Consider the following 13,723-nt stretch of genomic DNA (forward strand, 5'->3'; position numbering starts at 1 on the left):
CCCTTCCCCAACAAAAATCATGTGTTGAAGCCCTAATCACAGCTGTGACTGTATTTGGAGATAGGGCCTTTAAGGAGGTAATTAAGGTTAAATGAGTTCAAAAGGATGGGGCCCTAATCTAATAGGGTTGGTGTCTTTATAGTAAGAGGAAGAGACACTAAAACTCTCTCTCCATGTGTGCACTGAGGAAAGGCCATGTGAGGACACAGTGAGAAGATGGCCCTTCCCAAGCCAGGGAAGAGAGGCCTCACCAGAAACCAAGCCTGTCAGCACCTTGGTCTTGGATTTCCAACCTCCCAAACTGCGAGAAAAACAAGTGTCTGTTGTTTAAGTCTCCTGGTCTGTGGTACTTTGTCATGGCAGACCAAGCTGACTATGACAGCTGTGAAGGAGTTTAGACTTTGTCCAAGTTGATGACAAGTTATACGATTCAACTTGCCACTAACTCAATTCACCTCTCCCTACAGAATGCCACTCTGAGAGGAATGTGGGTTTCTATCTCCTAGTTCAAAGATTTCTCACTCTGCTTTGCTGTACTTGCTAACGCTCGGTGCTGCACAATGCAGTCTCCTGGGCAGCAAAGCAACACGGCACCCTCACGCCCTGTTCAGTGATGAAATGACCTGCTGACTGGGAGTCCCGTGAGGTGGCCCACCCTTTCCTGCCCCAAGGAGCACTCCTCTCCTGCTTGGGAGGCTTGCTGTGAACACTTGTCAGGGACCATCGGCAGCTCAGTCTAACTCAACCTTCAAGGAAGGGGCCAGAGCAATGGATGTACTCTGGAAATGTTTCCAAACTTTGTGCTGGTTCTAGAATGGCCACTTCACTTCAGGGGTGTCCATGTTTTCACATATTGAAGACTTACTGCGTGTACCTTAAAGGATGATGAGGTGGATTGCCCCCTACTCCAGGTTAAGGGAAAAGGAGGGATAGAGAAACTTCAACTCCTACTTGCCCTTTGAGACCCACAAGAAGTCACCTCCTCCAAGAAGGCTTTCTGGATTTTCTCATACCCAGCCTCTTCCACCTGTGAACTCCCACAATATTTGGTGTTTACCTCTCTTTTCTAACTTATTTTCTTCTTCCTTCTACTGTGTGCTTTCCTTATCTTCAAAATTAGACTCTGACCTCTTTCAGAGCAGCGTTGTAGTCTTCTCCTTTTATCCCTACAGATCTAGCACAGAATGGACACATGGAAGTTGTGCAGTTGTGAGATGCAGCCAGGCCAGCGTCGTGCCTTTTTTGGTAGAGAAAGATGTAAGGTAGGGCAGCTGGAGGGAGGACACAAGCAAAGAGATTCCAGGAGGTACAGGCAAGGGGAAGGATAAAGGGGGAGCGTTCTTTGGGGATTCAGGAGATAAAGGACGGAGAGGTGATCATCAGATGCCTGACATACACTCAGGATTATGAAGAATAGCATAAATCTGATTGTCTCAGGATGGAAGTACCTCAGGGAAGTGATGGTGAAAGAGGCACATTTACACTAAACCTATTTAGTCCTGGCTGAATGCCTACTATGTGCAAGGTGGTGGCAAAATCAAAGAGGAAGGGAACAAGAAAGGAGAACTGGTATTTCTTGAACACCCTCCACGTGTCAGGCACTGTGTTAAGCTCATTCACACACTATCCCTTTCACTCTGCAAGGTTAAGCATTCCTATACCCATTTTATAAATGAGGAAACTGAGGCTCAGGGAGGCTACATAACCTACTGTAAACAGCAAAGCTGGGATTCCAAGTCCGGTCCGACTCCAAACCCAGCCCCTTTGCTCGAGAACCTTCCAGGTGGCCTCTCTCCACAGGATTCTGTGTGGAGGGGGACACAACCACGCACGCTGCTAGCTCTACAGCCAAGGTGTGAAAGGGGGAGGATGAGTAAGACACAGTGCCACTTTGAAAGGGGTCACAGTCTAGTCGTGATGATAGAGAGAAGAAGAAAAAAGTGAGAAAAAACAGGTGAGTAAGTACAGATGCAGTGGAAATCCAAAGTTTCTAGAAGAGTATTATTGAACTGTGAGCGAGATGAACAGTCTGGGCTATCAAGGGAAGGTGACCTTGAGCTGCTAGTGAAAGATAAATAGGATTTCAACAGGCAGAAGGAACTTGGACAAAATCATGCAGATATGCACAAACTTGGGAATTTCAGAAAAAGTCAAGTAGTCCAGGGTGTAGAGATGGTAGGGAACAGAAGTAGCCAAATGTGAGAAATTAGAAAATAAGCAGGAAGCCGGTTAGCTGCCATATCTTCCTTATTGCTGGTGGCTAATTCTTTAAAGTTGAGGTTGTAAAAAACAATAAAAAACAAAGCCCACAGATCCATAGAACGGACTGGTGGTTGCAGAGACAGGGGTCAGAAAGTGGGAGAAGTGGGTGAAGGGGTCAAAACGTACCATCTTCCAGATTTAAAATAAACAAGTCTTGGGGATGTAATATACAGAAAGGTGACTATAGTCAATAACACAGTATTGCATTTTTGGAAGTGTTGAGAGTAGATCTTAAAGTTTTCATCACAAGAAAAAAAATTGTAACTATGTAAGGTGACTAATGTTAACTAGACTTGTTATAATTTCACAGTGTATACAAACATAGAATTATTATGTTGTACACCCAAGACTAGTGTAAGGTTATAGGTCAATTTTACCTAAATTTAAAAAATTTTTTAAATAAAAATAAAGTTAAAAAAAAAAAGTTGAGGTTGCAAACTGGGAGTGTGTTGACTAGGTCTGGCCTCAGTGTATGTTTGGTTTGCATATTTTTTAAATTAGTAAATTTCACATAAAAATCCAGAGTCATAATTTCCTTTAAAAAACTAGAAGTCCAGGTTGTATTGGGCCCTCCTTTCAGCATGACAGCAATCGGTTAGAGCTGAGGAGAAGCTTCCGGTTTGCCACAGTCCTTACCATTCCCGAATCTATAACACCAACTGCTTCATTCTTTATTACTTGCCAGCAGACATCTGAGATCATGACTCTTGATTTAAAATTTCATCTCATTATTTAATAAAACAAAACACACCACAACCATCCCACAAAGGAGTGCTGGAGTGTGCACAGTACCACCTTTTCTTCAAGTCTTTGCTCAGATGTCCCCTTATCAGAGAGCGTCTCTGATAAGCACCTTTTAAAACAGCACTAAACCCACCTCTCTCTATCCGGCTTCATTTTCTTGACAGTGCTCATCACTACATGTTAAAGATGTAGTCGTGTATCTGTTCTCTCTCTCATCGCTAGACCATGAACCCCGTGGGGAGCAAGGGCTCTCCTCCCATTTACAAAGCAAATAGAACAAGTGCCTGAGCGCATAATGAGCACTCAATACCTATCTGTTGAATAGGAAGACTCTGAGTTGAACTTGACTCTGGGTAGTGAAATGCTTAGTGCACTTGAAACCTACCTGCTGCGCCTTGGCCCAGAATACATCTTCCAAGTGAGTGGCGAACCCTTCACTGAGCCACTCTTCCGTCCAGTCTCGGGCCCCGATAGCCAGGCCAAACCAGGCGTGAGCAATTTCATGGCAGAGACGGGTCCCACAGAACTGGCTCATTCCAGTCAAGGTGCTCTGAGAGAGGAAGACGAGGTGTGGGCTGTGGATCATGGGGGAGAAAACACACACAGTCTTATCAGGGCCTGTCCTCATGGCCGCCCCCAGGGCTGGCTTTCTCAGCCCTGCCAGCCTGTTATTATCGTGTGCATGCTAGATCACGACCAATAGGCTCGCAGCTTAGGTGCTTTTAGAAATAAATAAAGTGGCAGTTTAAGTTCCTGGCAGAGGTTCAGGTTGCCTTTTCTGCCAAGCAGTCGTCTCCGTCATCAAGCAGCTATTACCTGTAATAAGCAACCTGCACCGAGGTTTTACACTGAAGAAATTACAAGGCGATGGAAGCACTTACCCTGAAATCTGGACTGTAAAAGAAGAGCAGGTGTGAGAATGTGAAGCCCATGCTGTCGAGACAGTGATCAAAGAAGACCCTTCAGCCAAAAAATCCGAGCAGCTTACAAACAAAGTGAGAAGTCATGCAGAAGGACGGGGAAAGCCGAGAAGAATGGAACCAAACATTTCCTAGTTCAGACTGAGGGTGGTTACAGAGGCAACAAACTCCTAGGTGCCATGAGTGGGTGAGGTTTCAAGAGACTCTGATAAAGGCTGAGTCTCTGTGAGGCCGAGATTTTCAAAGGTATCTTCTATCTACAGATGCTTATACGTTCCCATGACATAAAACTAAGCAGAGAGAGAAAGAAGGGAATTAACTCACTCAGGTGTGCAAATGGTTCCAGGGCTGGCACCAGCCTGGGAGATTTATCTAATCCCATTTCCCACACCTTCTTTTAAAACCCCAAATACCATGATTAGAATTGCGTTGATGGAATGGGAAGAAGAGAGGCTGAAGAGAGAAGAGGCAAAGGAAATACCTCCTGTGCTTCCACCTTTGGTATTTCTCATTTATACAGGACTCGTTTACCGTCTTATGAATGAAGAATTTGCTCTTTAAAAAAAAGCACTCTCGGGCTTCCCTGGTGGCGCAGTGGTTGAGAGTCCACCTGCCGATGTAGGGGACCCAGGTTCGTGCCCTGGTCCGGGAAGATCCCACATGCCGCGGAGCAGCTGGGCCCATGAGCCATGGCCGCTGGGGCTGTGCGTCCGGAGCCTGTGCTCCGCAACGGGAGAGGCCACAACAGTGAGAGGCCCGCGTACTGGGGGGGAAAAAAAAAAAAAAGCACTCTCCTCCATCGATTGAACAAAAGCAGTCGTGAAACCTTCCAAATTAAGAAGCTGTACACACTGGTTCGTTCCTTTAAAAGCCATGCATTTGCCATCGTGTGGGCTCTGCACAAGCCAGGACGGCTTGCGGTTTTGTCCTCTGCCCCCATGGCGGCCAGTAGAGAAAACCCCACCTGTGCTTGCCTTGCACAGCATCGCCCGTTCAGCTCAGAGAGCTCAACTGAAAGCGCGGGAGTCCTGTGTGCCAAAATAGACAGCTTTCATGTGAAATAATAACAGGGCAGGCGCGCAAATGAGAAGGTGTCAGCCAGGATCCCGGCAGAGCCCACCAGAAACGCCAGGAATTAGAAGTGTAGTTGGGGCATTTAGGATACAAAGGTGCCATGCAGTATGCAAACAACAGAAGTTCAGAGCACTAACTCAGGAAAAAAAAAAAAAAGGAAGGAAGGAAGGCAGACAGGAAGGAAAGGGAAAAGGGTGAGAGGGAGGGAAGGAGGGAGGGAGGAAACAGAGGCCCAGGAGCTAAACTTCCTCTTCCTGAGAAAGTGGCCCCATGGAGAAGACAAACTGCAAAACCTGGCATTTTCAAGTAAATAACCCTTTGCTCTGGCATGTGCAGCGCTGCAAAGAAAAGCCACAGAAATGTACCAAGTAAATAACATTCCAGACATACTGCTGGCAGCACTTCACCCTTTTGGGTAAAGCAAAACAGAAGCAACTTCGGGCTTTGTAAACAGGCTCACAGACAGCCTGCGCTGGAAAGGTCTTCTGGCCAGAGACCCAGACGGTGCACACGCAGTTACAGAGACGGTACAGCTGAGCAGACCCCGCAGCCCAAGAGATGTACACACGCTGATGACTGTGACATGGCAGCGAGACTGTTCACGAAGAAAAAGCCTGCCCTGTCCACGGCGACCTGCTCGCTGCTTTGTCCCAGCGTGGAAGCCGAGCCAGGCTCTTTTATGCAAATATCAAAGTCCGCAAGGGCCTGAAGGAAGGCGCAAAACCAGCTGTGTGTGTGGGGGGGGGATGGCATTTCATTTTCCTGTCCTGTAGTTTTTCCCCTTCAACAGTCTTTGTTGTCTCCACCAGACCTCCTTCCCCACCTGTCAGTACTCTGGAGATACCACTCTGGCCTTGGCTGGGCTCAGGACAGACCCTGGCATTGCTGGAATGGTGCCTGAATTCCCACTTCCCATCCTCAATACTTTCTTCCTAGCCAGGGAGAAATGTATTTCCTCCTGTCTTCTGAGAAAGACCAAAGCTTAAACTTCCTCCTAGATCGGAGGATGTGCATTTCACTTGATATAAATGACCCTGTTATCAGTGGAAAACATGACCTTCTCCCTGAAAAGCAATTTTCCAGTTGAGAACCAGACCCCAAATCCTCCTGCAGCGGAGTTTGTCGTCTAAGGTTGGGTTTTACCTGTGGATAATAGCTTCTATGAGTGAAATAGGTTCTTTCTTAAACTGAATTAAAAACACAGAGTAAGGTTTTGATAACCTTTCTCAAGGGTTGTTAACAAAATTCTGGCATAAAAGGACCAGTAGAATTTTTTTTTCTTGGAGAATTTCTTCCTTTCCTTTTGAACCTAAGTGTCAGGATTTTTCATGTTAAGTAGAATTTTTAAACTGCTTTTTCCAACAATGAATGAGGAAAGGTATAATGCTCTTAAACTCACTTCAAGGAATAATATTAAATATTCTTCTACCAGCAGATAATCTCCTTCATGCCCACCTTCAAAACAAAATAAATGTTTAGAATTTTCTACTCCTACCTTACACTTGATTTATAAGTTTTACCCCTGGGTTCCTCACACTTTCTGAGTTCTCAGAATCTTATTCATGGTCCTAATCAGCCAGCGGGACACCAGCCTTCATTCTGACAGGCCCTATTTGAAAACAGGTTTTCTTTTTTCTTCTTCCTTTTTCCCCTGAATGGGCCTGTGTCAACTGCCTCTACAAATGCCAAATTGTTGATTCATCATCGTTACAGAGGACGGAAGATAATCACTTCAATGACATCTTCATCCTAAAGAAGGTTTTTGGTTTTGGTTTTTTTTTTTTTTTCAAATCACAGAGTTGATCATTTTTCCCAAATAAGTGATGGGTGGGAAAGTAATATTTTCAACTCTCAAAAAGTACAAGCCCTCTTGTTTTGTATTCTCCATCATAAATTCTCTTTCACTGCAAGTGATTTAGGAGGCCAGCAGGGCAGAGCAGGGGGGTAGGCAGAGCGACAGCAGGACACGTGTTCTCCTTCTTTCCCAGGAGACCACCAGCAGCGGGGCTGCCTCCCGACAAAGGCCACGTGGTACTGTCTGTCTGCCGCCTTGCCCCTCAAGATTAAAAATATCATTTCTGGTCTGAAAACAGTTTCCCAAGATTGTTCCTAAAAGCTACCTTCCCACCCAGATTAGAAGGCTGTGTCAGTTCATTTAAAACATGCTTCTAGCAGAGGAGGAAGGAGTGCCTTCATTACGCGGGAGCTGCTCCAATCCTTCGGGAGGAATTCAATTTGGAGCGGAAATGGGGAATTTCATCAGATCTTAAGCAGGGGCTGGAGTGTGATTTATTTCTGCTTTGTCCAGGGAGACGTGACCAGCGTGGCCCACCTTGCTGCTCAGGGAGAGGTACAGCACTGGGGGCTCCAGCCCTGCCGGCTGCAGGGGGACCAGGAGGACAGGAAATTGCTTTTGGTTAAGGACAAGAAGAGCTCCAGGCCACCCCTCCATTACACTGGAGTAGATCCCAACTCCCCTCAGGGGGAGCAGATTCACTTTTTGTACAGATTCTTGGAGGTTTGTCCAGGAAACAGACACATATTCTTCAAGTTTGAACTTCTTATGGGTTCAAAGTTTTTCACAATCTCAACATGTGGAGCCCAATAGCCCATTAGAGAGAGGAAAGAAGAACAAAGAAAGAGGGGAACTCAGGCTCCTGTACTTTCAGAATTAAACTGGAGAGTTCTAAGGGCCTCATAATCATGTGAAAGCAACTTTTACTTGCATGACTTAATTACTTGCAAATTTAATTTGGATGACTGAAAGGTAGACTCATAGTAGTCTGGGGCAATCTGAAAGGGAGGACAAATCGTAGTTAGCTGTCCCTTAGACTCAGGACATGCTTTCTCTTCCTCAGTAAGGTGTGATGTGATTTGTGCCAGTACCTCATTCGGTGCATTTACAAACCAAATGCTCGGCTCCGGCCCCTTCACCTGTGCAATGAAATCCCTTAGCCCCGCTCTCCGATGCAGTCTAAGGTAGGGGACGTGTCTGTTGTCCCAAAGGCAAAGGGATGGCCCAGGTGACCTGGAGGGCCTCTGCTCCCCTCTGGCTCTGAGACTGCTCAGCGGAGACTAGTAACCTTCCCTTTGCTCCATCAGGCATCCCGCGCTGTGGCCACATGTTGTAGTCTTGAACTGGCGCCTTAGGAGATATGGGGATATGGGCCTTTCGGTAGCCTGAGGGGGAAACCAGATCTAAAAACTGGAAGAAAACTCACTACAGCGGATCAACACAAGGATCTAGGTTTGAGAGAAAAAGCTAATGTTAGTTAGTGTATGTTTTCCTTTAAAAATTCTAAATAGTGGGACTTCCCTGGCGATCCAGTGGTTAGGACTCCGCGCTTCCAACTGCAGGGGGCCCAGGTCGGATCCCTGGTCAGGGAACTAAGATCCGGCAGACCACGCAGCGTGGCCAAAAAATAAAAAATTTAAAAATAAAAATTCTAAATAGCAAAGAGGCAGTAAAACATCTACTCACTTATCTAAATGAATTTTGGCTAAAACTGCCAACATGACTATAGCAGAGAGTGACTGAGGGGAAGCCCCAGGGCCAGAGACTTCTACCAGAAACATATACTCCTTCGAAAGACTCCAATGCTTGAGTGTCTGCTATGTGCTAGGCACTGTATTTTACATACATCATCTCAGGAGATAGATTTTATTATCAGCCCCATTTTACAGGTGATGAAAGTGAAGCACAGAGAGGTAAAAGGACTAGCTCAAGGTCACACAGCTGGTAAGTAATGGAGCTGGTATTTCCATTCATGCAATCTTGACCCTGAAGTCCTACTCTGACCCACTCTGCCCAGGGTCACTGGGTTTAGACCTGTGGCTTCAGGGCTCCCATTCCTCTGTGCCAGCTCAAGCCGGTGGTACAATGTTCACTGTTCTCCCTGGTGTTCCATCTTCAGAGTCCACCCAAGGGGAGCGACCAGCCACACCCCAGGACCCAGCTAGAACTGACCGGAGGTTATCAGACCTTGTGATCAGCAAAGCTTCGGCCTCTTTCTGGTGAGAAGGAAGGTAGGGAAGGAAGGGAGAGGGGAGCATCACTACTCCTCTGGTGAAGCCCCCCCAAGAGCCTAAATTCCTGAATGCAACACCATTCTTCCTAACCCTGTCCTATGCCAGGTCCCTTGTGGGCCACTGCAAGGGGATGCTTAGACAAGCAGGTGCAAGGGTGCAAGGGCCAGTCCCTAGGGTACGATTTCAGGAGCCCAGGAAGGACAACATGCCAGACTGCCTACTGCCTCTCCCCAGCCTCTACCTCCCACCCCCTTTTGTTAAAGCCTGACTTTTCTTTTTCCTGAAGAGACATTATTTTTTATAGCAGTTTTGGGTTCACAGAAAAACTGAGCAGAAAGTACAGAGACTTGCCATACGCCCCGCTGCCACACACACAGCCTCCTCCTCTATCAACCTCCCCCATCAGAGTGGTGTATTTGTTATTACAGATGACAAATCTACATTGCTGTATCATTACCCAGGGTCCGTAGCTTACATTAGGGTTCACTCTTGGTGTGGTGCAGTCTGTGGATTTGGACAAACGTATAATGACACGTATCCACCATTATAGTATCATACAGAGTAGTTTCACTGCCCTAAAAATCCTCTGATTTTTTTTCTTTTAAGAAGAGATGGTTTAAAGCGATCACAAACTCAAAGGACTACAGGAGCCAAGAAGATAACAAAATGAGGGAGGTGGATAACTCAGTGGAGAGAGTAGAAAAAAGATGAGAAAGTAGACAAAGAGGTGGGGGGAGTAGACAGGAGATGGGAAAGTAGATGATGAGATGAAGGAAGTAGATAAGATGGGAGAAGCTGGTAACAAAAGTTGGGAAGTAGATAACAATAGAGGGAAGTGGGTAAGGAGATGGGGAAATAGGTAATGAGAGGTGGGGAAACAGATAAAATGAGGAAAGCACATAACAAAAGGTAGGAAGTAGATGACAAGATGGAAGTAGAGAACAAGATGAGGGAAGTAGATAACGAGATCAGGGGAGTGATAACAACATAAGGAAATAGGTAACTACGGGAGGAAAGTAGGAAACAATAGGGGGAAGTAGATAACACATTTAAAAAACGTTTTGCCAAAGCAAACCAACCTATGGACAGGAGCTACAAGTTTATCATCTCAGGTTTGAAGCAGTTATCTTAGGAGGAGAAGCACACGGCCTCATGGCACGTTGAGGTGTAACATCTGGATCCCACCAGGTTCCGCGTGGCTGCTCACAGAAAAGAGGGAAAGGCCCCAAAGCTGAGCACGGATGACAGCTGGGAGGAGAGAGGGGGCTCCTCCTGAGGTATAAGGAGGGGGAAAGTGGTGCCGCTGGGGACACCGAAATATTTTTGCCAGCTTCATAATTTTGTTTAGTGCCGGCCTTGGCCGACTGCTAAGAGTAAAAATTAATAGCATGGCCATGACAAAACATGGAGACCACCTCTGACTCTAGACAACCGAGACCGCCTTTGGCGGACTGCTCAGCTAGCGATAAGCAGAGCCACAAGCAGAGAGGACACTTCACGTCTGTGTGCAGGCATCGTCCCTAGAGCTGGATTTCTACATCTCAGTCCTGCGTGCTGAGTGAAGGCAGCCCCGGCAGTCAATGATTAGTAGTTGGCTGCACCTAACTCAGGCTACCCTGCCTGAGGAAGGTGGCAGGGTTGGTGTCTCATGGTTATGCTCACCTAAAAAGCTAAATAAAGCTTTAAGTGGATGTCTCAGGTTTGAAAGCTAAAGATTCAGAGACAAAAACCAGTATTTGACTGAATTTTCCAACTCTAGATTTGGACTCCTTTCTTTCGGAATCTTAAGGTACATGTTCAAACTAAGGAGTCTCTGGATGCTCACAGGGGAGAAGAAAGAATTAACTTTTTTTTTTTTTTTAAGTTACTGAACACTCTGGTGTTTTGGATACCAGGGGCACACCCATACCCAACTATATAAACAATATTTATTGGAGCTGAAGAGGTCTTCTGAATCATCTCTAAATGAGTTATGAACTGAGAGCTGTGCATTTTCTGCAGGATCTGGAGAACTCTTCTGGTAAGTAATTACCAATTAAAACGTGTTGGCAGCCTCCACTGGAGCACATGGATGACAAAATGTGATTCTCTCTGCTCCCTCACCCCCGCCCCCCCTCCCGGCCTCCCCAGCCAGGGTGATGATGTTTGTTCCCATAAAGAGAGCTAATAAAATTAGCCTCTACCATGATACAGGGAAAATCTTTATTTAATAAAATAATGCGTTTTGCTTCATTCCCAGAACAGCAATAATATGGCGCAACTGAGAACCATAATAGCTCATCCAGTTGGTTTTTGCTGTGTGTACAAGTCTGTCATTTGTGGCCATGTGGAAGCTTGGAAAGCTGCTTCATGAAGGGAGACGTCTGGGCAGCTTGCACCACCCGCAGTAAGAGCAGTGCGGTTATGGGTTTCCTTTGAAATACAGTGCAAGCACTCTCTGGATCCACAAATCGAGTCTAAAGAGAGAAACGGTGGGGAATTCCCAAAGGGTACTCAGAACTTTAATTGGTGAGGGGGCCATCAGTTGCTTCCACAACCGAGAGCAAGCACCCGTGGCCCAGTCAGGCAATCTGGGCATCTGAAAACTCAAGATGGAGTCAGAAATGTGTTTAAGTGTTGTGCTGGGGGCTGGTGGAGGCACACATGAAGCACAAAGGCCGGTCGTTACGGCCACAGGCCTGGATACCGCAGGGCATTGCAGGCTGAGAGGATGAGCCTTGAAAGCAGATGCTGGCGTGGAAGGACACACGAGTTTCCTCTGCCAGACAGCCACACTGTCAACTAGCTTTCAAAGCAGGTGGTTACTCTGGGTAGGAACGAGCACCAGAGCTACCTTAGGGCTTAGGGTGTCCGAATCAGTTCTATCACGAAATCAAAGTTGGATCTAGGATAAGAGAATTGAAGGAAGCTGAGTTCAAGTATTCCCTGACAGTTGCTATGATGGTGGTGGAGAAAAAGAGAAGGAAAAATAAAGTACTGATGACAGTAAACTCTTAGACATCGCTTACCCTCTCTCAGGCACAGTTCTAAGGACTTTATGTTCACTAACTCATTCAATTCTAATAATAACGCTGTGAGGGAGATATTATTATCCCCGTTTTACACACAAGTAAACTAAGCCACAGAGAAGTTATACTGCTTGTCCAAGATCCCATACTTGGTATGTGTCAAAGCTGATTCAAATACAGGCAGCCTGGCTCGCATACATGTTTTGCTTGATCCACATCAGCGTGTTTCAGAATCACCTAAAGGTAGGTTGTTAGACAAATACTAGACACTCAGTTAAATCTGAATTTCATATAAATAACTAATAATTTTTTAGTGTGTGTCCCATGCAATATCGCTAAACCTGGCAACCCACCTGGAGGGCTTGTTAAAACAAATCATGGGGCCCACACCTCTCAAGAGTCTGATTCATAGGCCTGGGTGGAGCCTGAGATCTGCATTTTCTATGAAGTTTCCAGGTGATGCTGGTGTTACTGATCCAGGGACCTCACCCTGAGAGCCGCTGATCTACACTTTGACAGACGCATTTTTAACTTAAAAAAAAAAGAAATCCATTGCCAAAATTTATAAATAGGAAGATTTCACCTAGAAATCCAGATTTTCTAATTTTATTTAAAATCTGAAAGATACGACTACACTAGGCTCACATTCCTATGTAGTAACTGCAGCTGAACAGCAGCTGACCCTTTCAGAGGGGGCTTGGGCTCTCCAGCTCCCCGTCACTCCCCCCTATCTCCCCACCACTGGCTGACTCCATTTGCCATTTTTAATCATACGTGATTATATGTGCTTCCCTCCACCCCTTTCCTAGATCAGGATTAAGAGAAAAGTGAAATATTTCTTATATCTACATCTCCATCAAAAGTAAGGAGAGAAGACCAAGTATTTCTTAAAGGATGCTCTGCCCATGCACTCATTTATATTTGCTGCCTGACTCCTTACAGGCATGTGGATTTAACCTCTTGTTTAGTTTTTCTTTTGAAAAATTCTACTATAAAACTTGTTCATGGGGCTTCCCTGGTGGCGCAGTGGTTGAGAGTCTGCCTGCCGATGCAGGGGACACGGGTTCGTGCCCTGGTCCGGGAAGATCCCACATGCCGCGGAGCGGCTGGGCCCGTGAGCCATGGCCCCTGAGCCTGCGCGTCCGGAGCCTGTGCTCCGCAACGGGAGAGGCCACAACAGTGAGAGGCCCGCGTACAGCAAAAAAAAAAAAAGCAAAAAAACTTGTTCATGGCTATAAAATAGTTTAGCAACTCTTGCTTCATGGAGAGAGCAAAGACACAAACTTTAGCCTAGTTCAAGTCAGTCACTACCAATTCCATATCACTAAGGGTGGAATTTATTGGATTTTTTGTATTTTTAAAATCCAAACACAGTTTCAATTATTACTAGCCACTAATGGCTTATAATGAAGGCAGAGCTTGTTAGCTAAGCAAACAACTGGTATGTTTGTTTAAAGTGTAAATAAAGGGAAATTCATGAGTTAAATGAATGAATTCCTTGATTGTTCTCCCTGGGCTGTAAAGGAGTATTCAGCTGCCATAATATATATCACCACCTTTTTGCTCGAGTTGTCTTTAGCTGGCCAGAGATCTTTCTTAGTGGTTGCTTACAAAGTAAATGTCTCTCTGAGTTTTTGAAAGTACTCATCCACATCAGTAAGTGCCATTAAGGATAAGGGATCACCT

General features: G+C 45.8%; 1 protein-coding gene across 10 annotated transcripts in view; it reads right to left on the bottom strand.

Annotated features, from left to right (window-relative positions):
- AOPEP (aminopeptidase O (putative)) overlaps window positions 1-13,723 on the bottom strand; it is a 390,564-nt gene that overhangs the window by 180,574 nt on the left and 196,267 nt on the right. For all 10 annotated transcript variants that reach the window (XR_016393524.1, XR_016393525.1, XM_089913028.1 and 7 more), the window contains exon 6: window positions 3,392-3,581. Coding sequence is in view for 8 of the 10 variants with exons in the window: in XM_089913028.1 (XP_089769154.1) it covers window positions 3,392-3,581 (190 nt within the window). In the remaining 2 variants the exon portion in view is untranslated. The remainder of the gene's footprint in view (window positions 1-3,391; window positions 3,582-13,723) is intronic.

This window comes from Delphinapterus leucas, chromosome 6, assembly GCF_059928025.1.
Source record: "Delphinapterus leucas isolate spDelLeu-1000000601 "Yukka" chromosome 6, BTC_Dleu_Yukka2, whole genome shotgun sequence".
Taxonomy (NCBI): domain Eukaryota; kingdom Metazoa; phylum Chordata; class Mammalia; order Artiodactyla; family Monodontidae; genus Delphinapterus; species Delphinapterus leucas.